The 21,667-nt window shown below is 38.3% G+C and overlaps 1 protein-coding gene across 13 annotated transcripts in view; it reads left to right on the top strand.

Moving 5' to 3' along the window:
- LOC134871779 (RNA-binding protein Musashi homolog 2) overlaps positions 1 to 20,715 on the top strand; it is a 249,768-nt gene extending 229,053 nt beyond the window's left edge. For 3 of the 13 annotated variants that reach the window (XM_063894680.1, XM_063894678.1, XM_063894676.1), the window contains 3 exons: positions 10,177 to 10,328; positions 14,096 to 14,166; positions 15,316 to 20,715. In XM_063894680.1, the coding sequence (XP_063750750.1) occupies positions 10,177 to 10,328; positions 14,096 to 14,137 (194 nt within the window). In that variant the 3' untranslated portion in view covers positions 14,138 to 14,166; positions 15,316 to 20,715. Of the gene's footprint in view, positions 1 to 5,969; positions 6,150 to 10,176; positions 10,329 to 14,095; positions 14,167 to 15,312 lie in introns of all 13 variants that reach the window. The other 10 variants (XM_063894673.1, XM_063894671.1, XM_063894667.1 and 7 more) reach the window with 5 other exon arrangements.
- Positions 20,716 to 21,667: the final 952 nt, after the last annotated feature.

Raw genomic sequence — 21,667 nt, 5'->3', positions numbered from 1 at the left:
ACCTGCAGTGTACACAAAGGCTCATTCAGATGCTTTTAAATGCTCCGGCTACTTGCTGTACTTGCTGTGTTTAGTAATTATTAATCTTTTTTTATTGAGACTCAGGATCTCCGTAGTCAGTTAGTTGTTGGTCTTCTTTGTTCTTCTCTGTCTTTTATTCATCTCACTTATTTTTCTTCTCCAATGTAAAGAGGGAAACAGACATTTTCAAATAAAGATTTTTATCAATTTCCTTACACCAAGCTCTGTGATCTGCAGCAGAGCCTGAGAGGACACCAGTATCAGCAGGGTGCACTGGTCTTAATCAATCTGGCCCTCGGTGAGCTCAGGTCCATTTGTCCCAGATGCTAATCTGCAGAGCTCAGCTCTGAGGCCAGAGGCGCTCTACATGTATTCGCTTCAAAATAACATGAGTAGGCATGCCAAGCCCATCCTCCTTGTGTTTTTGTCTAAAGGCCTAGGGAAAGATGTGACACATCGGGGAGGGCAAAGTGTCCCTTTGCGCCTCCACCACGAAGCGGTGGCTCTCACAGCTGTGGTAAGCAGATGCTCAGAGGTTACGCGCGCAGGCCGTTAGGGACATCAGCACTCTGCCCTCCAGGGGCCGCACACGTTACACACTCTCCACAGAAAACTTACTGAGGCTTGATGGGACTAAGGCAATCTGTAGTCGGTCCTGTGAATTTATTATATATTTGTTTCATTACATGACTCTCTGTTGCATCATACAATTATTTAGACGATATTATAACAAACCTGTTTTTTATTTGTATTGCATACAGATTGCAAAGCAAATTTAATTGTTGTCTGCATTCCTATTTCAGTACATGATAGCATACAGTGTTCTGAGATAAATGCCATGAAATTAAAGTTTGTGAGATGTAAGAAGATTTGTTGTAAGAAACAATATTGCTTTCAATCGTATTTCCTCTCCCAGTTGATTCATATTGTCCTCACTTCTGTATCTAAATCACCATTACATGCAGCTAGTATTGCTCTCACTTGCAGTTAGTCCTGCATTTCTTCAGACCACAAAATCCTGACCAGACATGTTTGAAAAAATTGTGTTCAGCCAAAAGGCCAGGGCTGTCACTTCTCAGCATGCTCACGATAGGATAATCTGTGCCGACTGTCGATAACTGAGTGCCCTTTCTCAGTCCTAACTTCACCATGTTAACATACAGGTTAAAATCTGCTTTGAAATCATCAAGTGCGCACTTATTAACTGCTCTGTTTGTACATTGTTTTACCCATGATTCAGTGTTCACCATTTCTCCTTCCACAATAATTCCCCAACCAAGGTTGAGGGTAAATGTAGATCAGTAGCTCTGTTTAGTTTGCCCATTACTGGAAAGAGCAGCAAGAAAAGGGAAAGGCAGGCAGAAAATGAAAAGTAAAAAAACTGAGGTCTGAGTATGGGTGAGTAAATGCAAGAAGAAATCATCTGTTAAAATTAATTAGCCAAGCTTCTCTGAACACAAAATGACAAGACATTAAATATGTATTATTTATGAAATGTCTGTGCTCTCTGAAAAGGGTGTCTAGTGCTGTTAATTACTCAGCCATTCATTCAGAAAAGATTATTTCAAATGGAAAGTGAAAGCAAGGCTAGACAGCAAAAGAGCTGTTAGTTTCTTTCACGCTATTTTTAAATGACATTGGTGAAAATGGAAAAGCTAATTATGGTAGCTCTGAAATTCAAAGCTAATTTGAGAAGCAGCATGTCAGGTTTATTGACATCTTCTGTAGAGTGATGTGGTTTGATGGCCACCGAGGAATCTCTCCGGCGCCGGGAGGGAAAGGGAGGAGCGACTGCATGAGAAATTATTCCTTGCAGAAATGAAAATAGCTTATGTTAATAGATTATTTGATTCTCCTATTCCCACTCATCCGTGCCTGTTGAGTGTAGAAATTAACAGATATATTTATGTATACTCAAAGAGTTGAAGTAAACATGAACACTAAAAGCCTTTTAAATTGATTTAGTTGAAAATATAGCTGATTTTAGCAAACCATTAACGGCAAAAACACAGGTTCTGTTAATAATCACATGTGAAATCGCTGTATAAAGATCACAGTGTGTAGGATATTGGGTGTCTTATTTCACATTACCTAATATCAGGTAGTTCAATATTAAACACTATATTGCTCATTCTTTAAGGGTACTTTTAAGGGTATATTTTATTCAGTTTTATTCATTTTAAAGTAGACCTATCTGAAATCTCCTGTGCTATAGTGTTGTTAGATAAAAGCAGAGAACAATGCTAGATGTTAAATATCTGTAATCAGATTACCGTTTGTGGGTTATAGTGTCATCTAGTGGTAATGTAGCAAATTGCAACCAACTCAATACCCTCCACCGCCGTTACTTCAAGCATGTCGGGGAACTACGGTGGCCTTAAGGGAGGGCGATATGCATTTCAAATCAAGTTCTTCCTGAGCTAACAGCAACCAGGGGGCAATCAAGATGTTTCGGCTTTACCATCGGAGAGCTGTCTTGCGGCCTGTAAGAAAGTTCTTAAATGTTTTAAGCAGACATAAAAAATGAAAATCAAATGTGTGGAGCAGAAGGTGAAAGCTAATGTTTGGAAGTATACATCATTTACCGAAATAGATCATTGTAATCTCAATATTGATGAAATATGATTGGGATTTGCTATTTATTGTGCAGCCCTATCTTCAGGTAATGGAAAAAACGTAAAGGGCCCTCACAAGAGCCAGAGTTTGGTTCTTCCATTCTGGGCTTCTGTAGAAATATGGTGGTGCATCATGGCCGGCTCCTTGGTAGTCGACTTGCTTCCTGTGTGAATAATAGGGCTCATTCTCTCTAAGGAAATCATTACGGTTTTTAGTTTCAGGTGATTATACAATAATGAAAACATTTGACAGCAGTTGTGAATATTACGTTAGATCTCTGACCTGAGACCTGTTCAATCGTTTTAAGGAAAGCAGTTTGAAGCAGAGTTTTTAAACTATGCCTGTGAATTTGTTTTTTTGTTGTCATTTTTAACATGGATTGTCTTTAAAAGTGTGCATGTGTTAGTAAATATCTTGAGTTTCTGTGGGATTAACATAAGGATCATCAGAAACTTGGTGCAGAACACTGGAGTAGTTATGAAAATATTTTTCACACTCTGAAGTCCCAACAGGCCCGGGAGCATGACGCTATATTTTATCATCAGCGTGATTAGTTTTATTTTCCAACTAGTGAGAAAAAGAGCAGCAGTGCTTTCAAGGTTTGTGATTCCTCCTTAAAGGCAGTCACCTGGCAAAGTGGGAACGAGAGCAGGGCATTTATCCACTTAAAGAGAGCCACCCCGATGATGTCAGTAACAGATGACTGCTAGACACTCCCCCCTCCATCGCCGCACAGCCAGCTTTGGTCATTGAGGGCAGGAGGGAAAGAGGGTGGGGGTAGGGGAGATAATTACCAGTATAAATGAAGCCCTGCGAACGATTCGCACTGCTGGGTCCCCTGATCTAGTCTCCAAGGCAACCTCAGCACGCTCATTTGTTTTGTAGATGAGTAATTACATCCAATTAGTGGCCACTGGAAAAAAAAGGAGTCCAAGAAAGGCCCATTGTTCTGGATAGATTGTGTGAATATTAATAGTGGGAAGGGCTGAGGCACCGTGATATGATCGGTGATACTAATGCAGCTGTGGGCACACTCTGCCCAGTCTCATCCTGCATAACGGATCAGATAGCCACTGATGAAAATATATGGCTCTGAGAGGCTGTGCCCACATGTTGTGTCTGAGCCCTACTTTTGTCCAGCTGCTTCTATCCGGCAAACAATGGCAGTTTGTTACCTGAGCCACCTGCACCTGCATGCAGTGTGTGGAGAATTCACAATTTTCATTAGCTGGCTAAATGTTATTTACAATCCAGAAAGTTCTGTTGACTTACAGTTCTATGTATGTAAACATCGTAGTGTCTGTGAAGAAAACACACTGTTTGTAAGTTAAAGCTTGGGTAGGTAACATTAGAGAAGCCAGCTAGTGTAGGCTGGATTTCTACAATTCTTAATGACCCCAAAATGATCACTATGAACATCAAAACCAACATGGCTACTGTTAGTACTCACAGTTGTCGAGATCTCATGAACACCACAATGAGTGTATGGGCAGAGTGAGCTGAGGTAGAGAGGCAGGTCGGACTTATTATCGTCCTTGTTTTGTCAGAGCCTTTGATTAATTGCGTAATGTCTGGATGTAAAGAGTATTTGAATAAATATCATAAAAATGTCATAAATACGTTACCCACCCGAGCTTTAATGTGGTTAAGTTTTTTGCAATTATAAGCTTATCTGAAATGGAAATAACTTGGTTTTATTTTGAAGCATCACTCCAATGATAACCCATATTTTCTGTTTGATTAATAATGATAATAATACATTTAATAACAATTATTACTATTATCTGTAGTACAGTTAATATTATCTGTTACCACAAGCGTTCTACCTTTATTTGTTATCCATATTGATCCTAAATTACAACATGGTTTATGTTTAGTTGCATACTTTTAGAAACAACTTTATAGAATATGCTCATTAATGCACCGTAAAGCAGTGTAACATGGAAAGTGATGCCTGTCTGGCTCCAGTCTCTTCTCTGTGCTGAACTGGTGACATATTTGAAATAGCTTCTTTATGAATTCCCAATAACACGGTTTGTGGTATTGTCAAATGTTTCTTTTCTCCCTATTATAATTATTCCATTGATCCAGTTTTCCTCATTAGCAAGGCCAATCAATGTTCTGTGACATTTGTCTAAGTGAAGTAAATGGAATGATTGCTTCTTGAGCTTTGTTCAATGTGTCAGGCATTATGTGACGTACGTGGGAAGCCTGCCGTATTTGGAGCCTATAATTTGATGAGTGGGCAGACAGCCCACAAGTGGTGAGATCAGAGTGCTAAAAAGCATTGGCGGAGAGAAACATCGCTGGTGCTTACTTTCCATTTGGCAGAAGTGGACTGTCTTACTCTGAATGGGGAGAGGTGAAGTGGCTTTCAATGGCTATTCGCTCCAGGTCCCAAATAAAAAAAGAAAAACACGCAGTGGGGGAAACCCAGCATGGAAAAGCCGGTTTCACCAATCTCAGTCCCTCATGAGTAGATTAACTATGTTTTCAAAGAGGTGTGAGTAGGAGCCTTTTCTTTTAATTGCACTCTTTATATGAGCAGCTTGTGTCAGATTAAGACGACAAGCAATAAATGCCAGCAGGACTGATTGCTGAAAGACATTTTCTAAACTGTTGATAATCCACCATCTGTGTCAAAGAGAGAAGCGCTGGAAGAGGCCAATCCGAGGTGTGTTGGGCTACTTAAGAACGCCTGTCATCAATAAACATGTATATCTGTATCTCATTCACATGAAAACCTTATCATCTGATGCTGTTTGTTTAAAAAAGATTAATATTGATCGGTGCACGCAATGTTTCTTTTCATTTAAATGACAAAAGCTTCCCTCAGGTGTGTCAACGAAGAAATGAGAAATGTATCGACCTGTGTTTTAATGATTCCTCAGTTTTATCTCACTGCTTAATGATGGAAAGAAATCAAGAATGGCACAGGTCAATAATGCAAAAACGTACATATGAAAGATGTGGCCTTACTGTTTATTTTGTATTAATTGTTACTGGTCCAGAGTCATTTAAGAGGTTTTTCATTGTTAGGGAGAGATGGTGTGTATCCATAAATGTATAGCTAAAGCGTCTTAAACACGGACCATATGCCAAGGAGGTCTGGCCACATGTTAGGAGCTGCTGGGGAGGGAGGGCAGGGGGGGGCAATTAAAGCAGACAAAAGTCAAGGATGTATTCTTAAAAAAAATGAAAATGGTGGAACACACCACGGGACTATGCTTAACAATCTGGACATTGACTTTGTAAAATGCAAAAAAAGTTGTTTTCCACAATGATGGAGTCCCCTCCCCCTCCCCCTCCCCACCCTATACTGTATCTCCCAGGCCTCCCCGATTATGGGTTTTACTCTACGCCCAGTGACCAGAGGGGGGGGCCCTGCTCCTTTGCTGACTATGGCTCCCTGGGGCCCCAAGCGGCTCAGATGCTGCACAGTGAGCATGCCACCTCCGCCTGCAACTCCCCCCTCCAGCACCTACACAGCCCGGATCAATTTAAGAACCCAGGTTTGTATAAGCGCATCTATCTCATCCACTTTTTTGGACTTTTCAGTTTGACTCATGACATTATTGATTCCATGCAGATCTAATATTTGATTTGAAGTACATTTTCTCTTGCTTTTGTTAAGGTAACAAATAAACCCCCCTCCTTTAAAGAAAACCCTGTACAAACATGTCTTGCTGACAAAAAAAAGCATTGCATGTTCTTCCTCCTTTTTTTTCTGTAGATTTTCTGTTTCTTTGTGAAGTTTTGTTCTAGCCCCTGCTTGCACATAAGGGGCCGACACATACAGAATGCAGCCTTCATTTGCATGCGAACAAAATAACTACTGATGATGTCGGAGAGTACACTCGCCTCTCTAACAGAGCTCAGGTTTTTGTGAATTTTGAAGAGCAAAGGAACAAGTTAAGTGTGGGAGTGAGAGTCCTTTTTTCACTCAAGCCCTGTACGTGTTTAAGTGTAAGAATGATTGCTCATGGTTATTAGTGTGTGACTTGGAGATCAGTGGAAATGCTGTTCGATGCTCAGTTAAAAGACAAGGTTTTTGCATAACACAGCCATTACAACAAGTCATTTTGTGTGCTTTTTCTGATGTTCTCTTATCTACGTTATGTAATCATGACTTTTTAAGTGAAATATACTGCACAGTGACATTTTAATACCTGCATGCAATGCATACAAATGATCATACATCCATGCTGTTTCTTTGACAGTAGACAGAACTCTTTACAGTTAACACTTTTCTTTTGAACATTACAGTATTTATGTCGTTGTTATTTTTGAAGCTCAGATAATTACAGTATATGATCATGTTTCCACTGGCAGGACACACCACCAAATTGTTATTTCATCTAAAGGAGGTGTAGTTTAGTGGAGTGCCTTCATGATGTGGGCGGTGTGCTTCGCTGCAGGGGACAGCGCTGACCTACGCACAGCGGTTAGGTTCCCTGTCTCCGGAGACTCGCGTGGCCCTGCTGGGCTTAAATCCAGCTATAGCCTCACTTGACAATAATAGCTAAAATATTAAAAACAAAAGGGTCCGTCCCCTCGCCCTTTTGGACCAGTAAAGTGAGTGTGTAAGTGTGAGACCGACCCTCCCCTAATGGGTAACGTGTTGGCCAGCTGCCCCAGGCAGATGTTGGCATTTTCTACAGACGTTAGCACAGCAAATAGCAAAAACCAAAGATGTGTTGTATAGAAACAACCACGCAGATGTGATTTTCTGCAGGGTTTCTTGTGAAGCTGCTCATTGTCACACACACAGACTAAAGGGCTGGGCAATACCCCAAAACTTCTAACGCAATGAGTCAGTTCATAATTCAGTATAGATCACAACATAGCACATTTAATTACAGTTTAAATTCCAAGTGTAGAGAAAAAATCTCTTTCTAGATATACAAAGACATACAGAGTAGATGAAGACTATAGTTCGATTTATTAAAAAACGTAAAGCTTGATGTTAAATAAAAACTGCAATCTTCAAATGATATTCCCAAAGTATTTAACATCAGAATTGTTGGGAGAGCTCAATATATGATTTAATCACAAAATTGAATTATTGCCCAGCCATACTGCACACACAGCTTCTATAGAGCAGTGCAAGGAGTGTGAAGTGTTGAAATTCCCTACAGCATAACGTCACAACACACTTTAATTATGCTCAGATAACTCTTTATTTAGAAGCCTGATGTCGACATGTTTTCTATACATTCGAGTTAAGAAAGGGTCCAACTCAGCTGGGTTTCTTAGCTTCTGTAAGTCACTGTGCTGCTCCGTCACTGCGTGGTTTGTTTGACTTTCTGCTTGGTTAGTAAAGCACAGGTTTTTCTCACTTGAGGCGACAGATTCAAATCCTGAGTGACTCGACCAAATTGATGTGCTTGTTGTCTGTGAAATAGACTTTATTTTTGTAGCCAACCTTGACCCCAATGATATGAAAAGAGAGCGCATTATAGTAAATGGAATCACAATGGTACTGTTTATTCTCATGTTTGTTTTAAGTAGATAAGGAGAATGGTTTTCAGGAAGTATAATTGATTTCTGTGTACATGAGGTGCCTTACGATGATGATGATTACCAGCCCTAGGTCATGGATTACCCATATTTCATTTCTCATGCCATTAATGTGGAAATGATACAGCGAGCGGCCCTGCTCCTCACAAAGCGCTCCTTCCACTGATGAAGATTGTGCCCCACAGATTGCTAGCCTGAAAGGGAGAATAGGATCTAATGCAGTTTGAAGGCATATCTCATTGATAAATGCTTTTCTGGCGCACAGTGCCACCACCTGTACTTCAGCTCTACATTCACACGAATTGAAATGAAACAAATATAGATTGGAAGACACAGACAGGCAACGAAGCACAGTGTGTAAAGAGACACACATTAAACATTCATCCAATGTTTCTCTCCACACACAGAAGCCCCCTAGCATCACAAGATTTTCTGTGTTTTTACTCAGATTTATCTGCACTACAAACTAAAGCCCAAGAGAGACTATCATTCCTTATAAAGAAAATAATCAAAATGACTATAAAAACACTAGCCTGTGTTTTTCTGAACAACAATCTGACCCACGTTGCACTTGAGATTGTTTTGCTCCCATAGCTCCAATTTTAAATGGAAAAATCAGTTCCAGAGGGAGACGGGTTAGCCGCACTCTTAATAAAAAAATCAGTCATAGGAAATGAGGATTGCCATTTGAACAGAAAAAAGTCCCTAATTATATAATAAGCCAGCCTACTGGAGGCTGTGCAGGCGAGATAAGAGCACTAGCTGCTCCCTGTTTAAAGTCCTTACAGTTAGACAGCAGTGGTGTGTATTTAGTGAGATGGCTTCATTCCTCTGGAGTGCATTACACCATATCTGGAGTATGTTTTCAGGTGCTTTTAATGGACCTAACATGGCTAATACAGCTCTGAGAGATGGAGCGCTGATATGTTAAACCTGACAACAAGGATCGTCAAACACTACAATCTTTATTTCTTTACTTGTTCTCCAAAGACTTCCTCTCAGGCATCATAGAACTCATGAGCTCATACACACAAGATGGAGCTATATGGAGCTACAGTGGCAATATTTTCCTTTTTAATACCGTTTTTTCACAGTTTGAATAAGGGTGAGGCAGGGTTATGTGATGCTGACAGCAGAGGAGATTGCTGTTAAGAGATCACTGCTTTTTTCTGTTCCTCCTGCATTTCTTTTTTGTTGCCAATGTCACTGCCCTTTAGTAGGCATCTCGATTTTCAAAAAGGCATTTTATTAGTCTGAGTTGCTCTTACTCACAGGGCAAAGGTGGTAAGTTGTGTACAGTATTTCTTTTTTATCCTCTCTGAGTTTGGACCTGCACATGAAATCGGGTCAAGCTTTTATATTTCCCCCTTGTGCCTCCTTCTCTTGTCTCACTTTATGCCTGAAGTCACACCAGCAGACTGAAGCACACAGCTACAAATATGGAGAATATTTTTTAGTAGGTTCTATGAGTCTTTGAGTCATAGGTCGTATAGGAAAGCATAAAGGGGCATAAGGTATTTCAAATGTCTGGCTCCGAGTTGCCTGAATCTAAAGTCGGTGACATAATAATCCTCTGCTACTCTTCAACAGCTCATGCTGTGTTCCAAGTACTCCTTCACATTATGCATGGCAACATTGACACTGCAACCTTACTAGTTTATTAGCATGGTGGAAGTATTTCTAGCAGCGTGCTTGTTTTGTGTTGTGCATGAAAATACAAAGTGAATGTTACTCCAATGCATTATGCACATGGCATGTAGATTATATGCAGAATATCATACTGGATTCTTAATTTCAAATCATGTTGAAACCTCAGCCCTGCACCATTTTAACAGTTGCTATCAAAATTGTTTTATTAGCCTCATCTGTAATATGAACAATAAGAAAGGCTTGTGAGACAACCATGAATCCAGTCATGTGTTCTTTTTTTGGTTTTCCTTTTGAGTCTTAGCAATAAGGATTGTAGAGCTGTTTGCTGTGTTTCTGAGCTGCTCTGCTCCCCGCTGTGTTTGTATGCAGGCGCCAACCCGTCAAGGCCCGGAGGTTTCCCCGGTGCTAACAGTCCAGGGCCCGTGGCTGACCTGTACGGCAACAGCCAGGACTCCGCTGTGGGGAACTACATCAGCGCTGCTAGCCCTCAGCCCGGCTCCGGGTTTGGCCCCAGCATCACAGTGAGTACTCCCCTGCTGACTTCCTGTCGTGACTGACCGCACCTTCAGCTCCTCAGTGTCAGAGTACCAGAACTAAAACTAAACACTAATGCACGCTCACTGGGATGCTCTGTAACACTACACTTTTTTATCCTAAGGAGTAGAGCATAGTCACTATGGGATTATAAACTCCTCTATATCAAAATAGCTACCATCTGCCTCTCAACACATATCCTGAATTCAGATAAGTACAAATCATTCAGCAGAGATTTAAGGATTGGATTATTTTGGTTACACTTTCTATGATGCCCATGCCTACAATGCATTATAAACTCATGTTATAATAAGCTTTTGGCACTGTATAATTATAGTTATAAACACTTCTATATTACATTTAATATTCACATGCTTCTTATAATGATTTATAATGTTAAATTGATTGCTGGTCACTAAATAGCACTTTTTCTGCAAGGATCATACTGTAATATAAATATAATATACATTTAATTATTATTTGTATGGTGCTTTATGATGAATATTAAATGTGAATATGATTATTAGCTGCTTTAGGGTGGTCATTGTTTGCTTTAGGTAAAGTGAACATTTTACCTTCTGTGTGTTCTTGTATACATTTAATGATATTGGTTTCTTTTATTAAATGCAAACAATTGTCACCTCAGTAACTTATAATGTCAGTGAGTGGCCAACAATCATGAAGTTTTATAAAACATGTCCTTATAAGTCATTATAAGATGCTTTATATCTGTATCTATAATGAAACAGTGCGATAAGCAGATTGTAATGCAATTGATGTGTGTTTACAATGCAGTAGAGTCATGAGCGTCATTGAAAGGGTTACCATATTTCTTTGCAGAGCTTTCTAATGCCATTTAGTTCACAGGGTTCCGTAAGCATTTTGTACGTCAGGGTAAACCCCGTCTCCTCTCTCAAAGTTATCCGTGTCAAATGCAAATGTTTATTCCCCTTAGCTGTTGCACAAATCACCTGACTTCAAACTCTGTGTCACCTTCCCAGAACTAATGTCCTTTATTTTTAGAAACCCATCTGTCCCAGAGCTTCAGTTAGCTCCGTCACAGGGACGGAGGTTTTGTCTCTGCGTGTCCTTGTCCAGGTGTAGTTGCTCAGCCAGGTGCTGGTGCACTTTTATATCTCTTGATGATCCGTTAGCTGCCAAATGCTACATCATCTCATGAGTGAGGGACTAGCAGGGCCGGCAGAGGTGTTCTCGTATGACTACCTGGTAAAAATCTAAGCTTTCCCTGTTATCAAAAAGAAGCAGATTCAGACATTTTTAAAAGGCACCAGTGACAAAGAAGACACATCCTTGAAAGATAGTAGCGCCCTATTCTATAGGAAAGTTTTACAAAACAGGGTTCTCTAATATTAGACCACCAATGCATGAAGAGATCATCTTAAAGCCCCCAAAAACTCTTAATAGTGGCTAGCTAGCTTATTAAGCACTTTTAAACAGTATAAAAACAAATAATAAGTGCATTTTATGACATATGCAACAATATGAGGTGCTTATAGTGTTAGACAATAAATACTTCTCCTATGAAGACAGATTTGTATATCTTACTCTCTGAGTCACCCTCATAGGCTTCCTGAGTCACAATGGGCCCCCTGGTAGCACTAGTTCCGTGTCAAAAGGGCTTAAGAGTGTGTGCCGCATATCCGGCCATTGAAATGTTAGCATCTAAATCATTCAAGTTAGATGAGTCTTCCTGAGATTCTACCTTATGTTCAGGACATTGTTGTCACCAAAGGGACGAACTCCACAAATAAAGTCTCGATCAGCGCTGTGTTTACTTTGCCTGTGTCGGACCTCTCTGAATAATTCATCTAAAACGCTGCATTATGAATTTTATGGCCCCTAGCAAGGTGTGGCGGGGCTAAGCTCTTCGTCTCGCTGCCAGCCTTGTTGGGGCATGTTTGCACTGTTTTACATGACTGAACTGAGTGACACAGTATAGGTTATGAAAATAACACCTGCTTTTCTGAAAGGAGCTAATTAATGCACGGCTTAACTGAGGTGGAATAACAACAAGCCCATTAGTACTGCGAGCCAGCGCTGCAACTCTGCAGGGTGAAGAAACTCTCAACTTTAGAGCCAACATCATTATTTTTAATTTCCTTAAAAAGTCACCAGGAAGTACAATATTTTTGGGCATTGGTGGTATTTTTATTTTGTCTAGTAGTGGTATTTAATGGCTTTTGTGGTCAATTGTCACTTACTCTGTGGTTTCATGTGAGAAATAGTGTGTGCGGTACATAGAATCAATGGGACTAAATGCCGGGGCTTAGAGAGGATAAAGTGAATGTGCAGAAATGTTTTCATTATAGTTTAGTGTTACTGGGCACTAATGTGCACAAAGCTCATAAAAAGATAAACCAGCTCATTTTAGCAAATGTGTTTAATTGATTTACGATCTCCAAAGAAAAACAGAGCTTAAGAGAAAAAAAAAGTTGGCTTTTTGCTTCCTAAGCAAAGCCCCTCTTATTAATCGTTTTAGGTCCACTGGCTATCTGCCATAATCTGTTGGTCTCAGCGTAGGAAGCTAAATATTTGTTATGAAACACCAGGCTGCCTCATTTTCCAAGCAGATTTACTAGCAGATAGTTTACAGATGGAAATGAGGCGATTTGTTTCCAATATTTTCTATTTGTTGTAACACTTGCTGGGTCAGAAAATGTAAAAATAACAAATACTATAAACTACGAATAGAAATGCTTTTCATATTTTCCTCAAAAGAGTAAAAAGGTCTCATTTATATCACAAATCAGCGTAGAATAAACTGTATTCCACCAAGGCCAGGTTTAGTGATTTCCCCTACAGAATGTGCCGGTGATACCACGTACTAAATCACCACTTCAGAATCACCCAGTGAATCAAGCAGAGTGCAGTAAAGCAGAGAGGTGATGCTGGCCCTGTGACTCCGCTCTCTCGGGGAGATGATCTCTCTATTCAGAACATTAAAATAGGAAATGATTCAGAACTAAAATGTGCTTTATACTTTGTTTTTTTACTGAATACGCTATTAACCTGAATACATCAGATCATCATATGTCACAGCCTCATGGATGACTTCAGAGTCGCTGATTTCTCGCTCGCTCTCACGCTCCAGCGATTCTATTAATCCCTTTAGCCAATATCAAAACAGCCTCTGTGAAGAAGCAGTAATGAACTTAACAGTTTTTTTTTATGCAAGACAATTAGAGTGCAATTAGTTGATTGAAGCGATAAAGACGGATAATAGGCGTCGAAAAAAGCTTCTCTTTTCAGCACAAGGATTTCTGCAGAACTGTCAGCAGCAAGAATGCACAGCGTCCTGATAACTGAGCCACACAATGAAGAGTTCAATACACAAAAACACACTTATCATACTGAGGCCTGTTCCCCATCCTATTCTATGCCGGCATACAGAATCAATCAGCTGTATATGTTAGCATGAATTGTGTTTTATTATCTCTTTTATTGCTTGTGTTTGTTGTAACCTGAGGAATAGGGTAAGGGAATCAAAGCAACGTACAGATCATTCTTCTTATAGTATCTCTAACTCTTTTTAACATCTTTATTGAGTCCTACATCCTGTTTTAATGTTGCAGTTACAATAATATAAGGTGAACTTGTATAACATGTGTGACAGTCCTGCTTTGCTACTGAACATGATCAAACTGAATCAAAGCGTTCACATTATTGAAATGATTCTCACTTTTTTCTCTCCTTGAAATGCATACTGACAAAAGCACTAACTGTACACTTTTAGGGCCCGTTGATTGCGACAGCTTTTACAAATGGATACCATTGAACAGGTGGCCGGTTGCCATCTCATCAGAGGTATTGCATTTTATTTACTGTGCATTTCTTTTCAATTCTCTCTCTAATACATGTTCATCACATCATTCCCTGTTTATACACCTCCCTCCACGTGAAAAACAGCTGGTGGTCTAAGTGTGAGTGTGACGGAAGGCTCACAAACACTTTAGGAGATGAAATCAGCATTAACTGACCCATGGAATAGTATGTATTGCTATTGGAAGTTTATACTTCAGTCACACACATACATACTACCTGTTTTCCTTTTTTCTTATTGTTAACATTGATGATGAAAACAAAAATCTGTGCACACATTTAAAAGTACAGATCACATATAAATACAAAACCTTTTTATTAACAACTCAACGGCCGTTAATCTGTACCTTTTAACCAGGCAACAAATGTCTACGGTTACCGAATACTTCAGTTTCATCATGTTTATTTTGTCCATGTAATTCATCTTTACGCTAAGCCCATTGTCCCTCATCTGTACTGTAGAGCATCAAACTGTCTTGAGCTGTCCGTCTGCTTTCAGCTATTTTTAGTGGATATGGTGTGTGTGATGTGTGTGTTAAACTCATGTGTGCACACATATGTTGCTTAATTTTCTCGCTAAGCATAACAGCTATAACAAGACTCTTAACATTATTGTGATGTAACTGAGAAGCAGGGTTGGGAAGGATTCTGTACTCCAATTACAAAATAATAAGCCAGATGTAACCAGATCCATAAGGTGCAATATTTGTGCCCGGGTGAATATAGTAAACAATGCTATTTGTACCCGGAATGTAAATAGCCAATGTAGCTATGTTTGGTGCCGGGTGGGTGTAAAGGTGGGTGTAAAGGTGGGTGTAAATAGCTAAATAGATTTGGTGTAGCTATTTTCACCTGGCTGCAAAAAGACACTTTGTATTTTAATGTTTGATATTGAATTGATAATATATCTTATTACCAGTAATAGTATCTGCAACAGAATACATTTTAAAGAAATCTGACCCAACCCTGCTCAGAAGTAAAACACTTTTAAAACACATTAAATAGTTGACTTGTTGTTCATGCTATTGAGCCACTTTGTTTTATCTGGAAGTGGTATTAGTGCCTACAGATGTCTGTTGTTAAAGGGTTTCTCACGATGTTGCCGTCCTCTCTTCTTTCTCTATCACCCAGCAGAGTATATCTGGTGGCCCGGGAAAGACAGGACGGAGTTTCTAATTGGCTTTGTGTGCAGGTGATGCTAACCAACTTCGAGCACTACAGCGTCACCCCGGCAAAAAGAAGGAAGGTCTGAAACATATGAAGAAGAAAAGAAAAACGTTAGTCATCTCAGAAAAATAACAACTGCTGTACTATAATCCAAACCTCCTATAACTTTACAACCTGGTTTGGTATGATGTGTCACGTCGATTTCATTCACCAACTCCCTCCCTCTGTTAGCGCTTTGTTTTCCTTAGTTTTTAGAGAGTCATTTTAGTTTTAACCTTAATTTTGTGTCATTTAATTTAATCTTATAGTATATTTGTGTAAAATGGGTTTCGTTTGAAGTAACGGGGGTCATAGCCAAGAGTATCTGAAAGTCACATCTTCATGTCTGTAGCGTGAAGAGGGAAAGATTGTTGAAATCTTCTGCATAAAAAAGAAGCTCAGTGTGGAAAGAGAAAAAAATTACATTTTAAAGAATATTTAAAGAGGGTATCTAAGTAATAAATCTCAGTAGCTGTTTTATTTCTTGTGATGTCTCATTGTTAACCATAATTACCTATTTTTGGGCAATACAAAGAGGACTCCAATATTTTTATGGTCCTTTTTTATAAGTGTTGTTTTTGTTGTTTAGAAAATATATATATATGCTATAACAAATTTCATATAACTACATTGTGAATTCAAACTTGAGAAAAAGAAATGTAGCTGTACATATTATTCCAGTCACTGCATATAACCAACTCAGTGAGAGAATAGCATATTTTTGTGATGGTGTGTCAAAAGAAACATGTTATAGCGTGTGAATAGAAGAAAAAAGCTGTAAACAGTTACTATTATTATACTTTTTTTTCTTTTCCTGCTGGAAGGCGGTATAAAAGACCCCGGAGAGGAACAGAACACACTTGCTCTGTAAATACCGAATAATTTTACAAGTGTCATACCAGCAAATTTACAAACGGCGACATAAGTCAACACAGTTTTAAGAAATAAAAAAAAAGAGTCTGATTGGTATCTCACTGCTCAGATATCAGTATCATTTCAAAGAGAGACACAGAAAAAAAAAATCCAAAGCACACTGTACTTAGATGTGAAGATTAGAACTTGAACCAGGCATTTGACAGTGCTCTGTGCATCCTGACACTTTTATACTCTGGAGAGGAACTTGTTCGTTGTATGTATCGTTTGTTTCATCCTGCTTGTTCCTGATTTATTTTTATTTTTTTGGAACACAATACCTTTGGCTCTGTGCTTAGATCCTCTATGTAACGCTTGTTCTCTGAATGGGTTCTTTTATGAACGAATTAGGAAAGTAAACATTTTGATACCATACCTCAGCCTTTGTGAGTTCAATCGTGGAATCATTGGCAGGTTTAAGTTATTCTAGTGGCAAAACAAAACACTGAAAGGTAATAAAGCGAGAAATCGATGCACTGTGAGTAGTAAGAGTACAGGCCAGTTTCCTATTTGCACATGTATATGTCGGCTTTTAGAAAGAAAACGGCCCTGTGCTTTGGGATAGCATGAAGGATTTTTGGGCTTAATGTGCTAGACTAACACTTCAGAGTTTTGAGGTGAGGTAACAGCTTGGGAAGTAGATTTGTTGCAGTGGATCTCTTTGTATATTACACCCAACTAAAGATATTTATACAGGGTTAAAGATGACACTGAATTATTCGCACTGCACCAGGTTTTACACAGTGTGTGTGCTTAATGATTTTACTGATGACAAACATTTAATAATTATATAAATATCTGGTTTTTCAAGTCATTAATGGAACGAATGGTGTGAAATACTTTACCTGCTGCGGGTGTATATTTGTCCTTTTTCATTTTACCCAGTTCTTTGTCTTTTATTTCAAAACAACCAGGTAAAGAAATATGCTGGATACTTCTAAAGTTAACGATACGGAGGTGTGATCAAGTAATAATCTAACGGAGAAAAAAAAAATCTTGTAATGTTCAAATGTAAAAGAAAATAAGAAACTATAAAAAAAAAGAAAAAGAAAGATGCTTCTTTGCTGATTTCAAGTTTAATCAGAGTTTTATTGATACTTTGTGGTTTATATATGAATAATTGTAATATACTATTAAAATGTACTGTGCATCCATTGCTTTCTCTCTTTCCATTCCCCATCCTTCAGAGATCCTACTTCTTTTGTTGATCATTCATGTATTCATTAGTGTGTAAAGAAACCACAGTTACCTTGTAAACAGAGTGCTGTCTTTGATACCAGTGTAGTGGTCTTTGTTGTTCTCCCTTTGCTCTACCTCTCCTTTCGCTCATATTTATCCCTCTCCCTATTGCGCTCTTTTTCTATCTCCTGTAATTACAAAGTAGATGTTATATAGGACTCATTAATATAATACTCGTAGTGAATAGTGGATTTAGGACCAGTCAAGATAGACCTTTCTCTAAATGATCATGTTATTCTGATATTTGCAGACAATTCTTTTTGATAGAGGTTCATTGTAATTTTATTCCCTGTACCTTTTTATTTTTGCTTTTTGCCACTCTCACATGGTTTCAGCTAACCAAAGCTCTCATGGATGAACAATAGAGAAACAGTTGCTGTAAGATGGAATTGTACACGAGGCATTATTTGGATCCCCACCCTTGAATGTTTTAAAAGGGGTGTGCCATACTACCTTAAATGCTAACGCTCGATATGCAAAACTGTTGTTTTTTCATTGTTTCTCAGAGGGACACAAGCTATAATCAAGATTTTATGTAAAGGAAAAATCATATATTTTTTAAAAGACACACTAATGATTCATTATATCAGTCATCATGCTGTTTAAATGACATCTTCTACTGTTGGTACACTAACCCCTGGGCCCTGTCTCTTAATCTTCTCAAAGACTTTAGTGATAACTAAATCATTGTAATCTTCAGATTCTTGGAACTACATTTAGTTTTAATACATTATCAGTAATCCAACATATTGATATTATAGAGCATTGCTATAAAAAGGTCAAATACATACTGTGAAAGTCTCTATCAAACATGTATTATTCTGCAGCTGTAACAGGATGAATGTGTACCTCTCTTAAAGCGGATTAATAAATGGTTGAATACTTCAGAAGATAATAAATTAAAACTTTAATCTATGTGCTGAAAATGTCCTCCAAATACTTAAATGATGTCCAGAATTCACAGATTTCCACAAGCAGTGTTTCTACAAAAGAAATGTAGCTATTATAACACCTCACGCTGAGCGTTATTATTTCTATTAGTATAATCTCAATTAAATATAATTTAGGTTTAATGACCGTTTTCTTTTTCTATTTCACCTTATGGGGTCTTAAAATTGAGTACTGTTTCATGAATTAATAACATTAGTGTTAATTAATTTTTCTCAACCAGTAGACTGTCAAATTACATGTATATGTGCAGTAATGGCAGCTCTGTTAGTGGCGTTATAATTCCAATGAATCCCGCAAGTATACAGGACATTTTGCTATTTTAAAAAGGCGAAAGAGAGAAATTATCCCCAAAATAATTGTTAAAAAGTCAAATAATATCATACTTTCAAATATATATCAATATCAGATACAGTATTGTAAAAGGTAAAAGTAATAGGTCACATTTGACAACACAGAAAAACAAAATGCAAAAGAATATATAACATGTTCTGAGTATTCAATCTAGTTTTTCACCTCATTTTCACTTTTATATTTCAAAAATATCTCAACAGTAGAAAAAGAATTAACATATTAGAATATATTATTGATTTGTTCTAGTTTATAAGTTTTATAACACAAGACAAAAGTAAGTATTCATCCTCTTCGCTTGCAGCAATGTCCCTGTTTGAGTATTTTATCAAATAATAAACTCTAACTCAAACCACCTACGAGGAGCTCATTAGGAGCTGCTGTTATTCCAATTGTGGTGCCATTTCATCTGAAGAAACAAATAACAGTGCAACAAGTATGAAAGATATTTTTGTTTTCTCACTGTTGCACCAAAGACAATGAAACGGCTCAAAAAAAAGTGGCTGGTTTTCCCCTCACACAATCTTCTATTGTTTTGTGATCCTGTAGCGTGGACTTTAAGGTAGCATGGCTCTGTTGCTGTAATTTCATTTGAATCTCAAACTGACAGCAGTTTACAGCTGATGAATGTTACACATCTTAGTAGAATAGCTTATCCATTTGGGGAGAGGGGAGGGGTCTTGGTTTAAGAAAAAAAAAAAAAGAAATCAAAAAAGAAAAAAAGTCAACCTCGAAGGAGTTGACATTTGTAGTGTACTACCGTATCCATTTAAACTTGAATCTTGAGGCAAGTGCTAGGCAATGGCCAAACTATTGATCCCATCCGCCGTGGGGGAAAAGCCCACCCTGAAACCACACAGAACACTTTGGAGATTTCTGTTGCCTCGGATTTGAATCTGTTTCATGGATAAGAAGCTGGGACATCAGACGAGGACTGTTTCAGGCTCGGCTCTATTTCCAATTAATTACTTTAAAGCCTCATTGAACTTTCTTGAGCATTTAGACCCAAAAAGGCTTATTCACAGTGGTGCTGATCGTTTTACACCAAACAGTGTGCCCTTATCTCTGAGATACTGTCACAGTGACTCTCTCTTGTTCCAAAACATTACAAAAATTCACAAACTTGAAGGTGACAGAAAGTTCTACTTTACTGTTGTGTTTCAGGGTGAATTTCCCCTTCAGTTCAAACCATTGCCATCTCACGCTCATCGCTAAATATATACAAAAAGTTGCAATATATAAGTGTATAGATGAGTATATATTTGCAATTCTGTCGCATTTGACCTTGTCTGAAGAATATTAGACTGGAGACCTCAGCTGTATACAGAATACTCGTTGCACAGCTACACCCGGGCTCATGTAGGCATTATTAGCTTCTGTTCACCGACACGAGAGTGCACCCGTGGCGTGTTGTCGAGTTTGGAGCAGACCGCATGGCCTAGAGGGGAGCCTGGAAGCTCTTCAGACTGCATGGACGGCAGTGTGAGGCTCTGCTGTGCTTCCATGTTTGTGCAGGCTGAGCACAGAGCTCTCTTCACTGCTGTCTGCCCATTCCTAACACTTGCCCCTTTTTTTATGTTAACCGACTTTTTATGGCGAGAGACAGACAGACTTGACTGACATCTGAAAGCATCTTTCAGGTTATCATATGGCTTGCTTAAGCCCTGTTGTAAAATATACTTAAAAAAAATAATGATAATAATAATAATGGATGGGGGTCTCTCACATATCAAATGTGGAAAGTCTAATTTTATATTTGTATTTTCAAATAATAATATTGACAAAAAATGTCTGTGAAAGGTTTCCATCCTCTACTGTGGTCCAGAAATTGATGTGTCTGTCTGGAAAATAAATAAAATAAACTGAATTGTTATATGACTTGTTTTCAATGTTTTATTGCATTTTTTTGTATTAATGTATTTGTGGAACAATGATTTTACCTAATAATATTTATCTCAACGTTTCACGTGTAACTAAGTGGTGATCCATCACATCAAAGACACATTTACTTCCCATAAAGCATCTGCTGGCAGCCCATAACTGGACACTTTGTCGGAAAATAAGTGTATTTTCTGTTTATTACAAACAATAGGGTTTATCACCATAAATAGTCTGAGCATTACGGTGAAAAACAAAATGCAGACGTGTAATTCTGCTGCCCCTCAGTGGTGTCTCCCAGTACTTTCAGGAGAAAAAGCACAGCGTAAAGGGATTATTTTTCAGTATCACATCGATAGTATTAATATTAGCAGAGGCCCAGTGTGTAAACGGCTGAGGATATGATATAAGTAGATGTACAACAAGGCTGATGCTCAACCGGCATTTTACAGCCTTACAATAGTAAACACACTCATAAAGTATTAAGGTTTACATTTAATGTGTTTGTCTGTGTTATTAGTCCTGCTTTTTTAGATCTCAGATGCCAGAAACCAAAAATATAGTTAATTTCATTCATTGAAAATGTAAAAGTAATTTATGTTCCCTAACCTAAACCATGTATTTTTCTGTTTCCTAAAAATTAAAATCTCCGGAGTTGTTGAAGGCTGGTTTCTGACTGGATTGTTCCATGTTTTACTAATATTTAATGTAAATGTTGTGCTGTCAACCATAGTACAAGAAATAATGTATTCAACAGCAAATTCTAAATATATTTTTGTGTATGTTCACTACGGTTGTTAAACATAATGTTACTGCTGCATTGAAATTCAGGGATCAGGATTTTGAATGTGTGTGCTTGTCAGGTGAGAGCAACAGTGCGACAGCTTCATCACTCATTCAGACACGGTGATCTATAATTCTGACTCCAATCAATACTGTTCCCAGCTCTGTT

The sequence above is a fragment of the Eleginops maclovinus genome, chromosome 11 (genome assembly GCF_036324505.1).
Source record: "Eleginops maclovinus isolate JMC-PN-2008 ecotype Puerto Natales chromosome 11, JC_Emac_rtc_rv5, whole genome shotgun sequence".
In the NCBI taxonomy this organism is placed as follows: domain Eukaryota; kingdom Metazoa; phylum Chordata; class Actinopteri; order Perciformes; family Eleginopidae; genus Eleginops; species Eleginops maclovinus.
The sequence above is the reverse complement of the archived record's forward strand: the minus strand, read 5'-3'. Positions and strand labels throughout refer to the sequence as shown.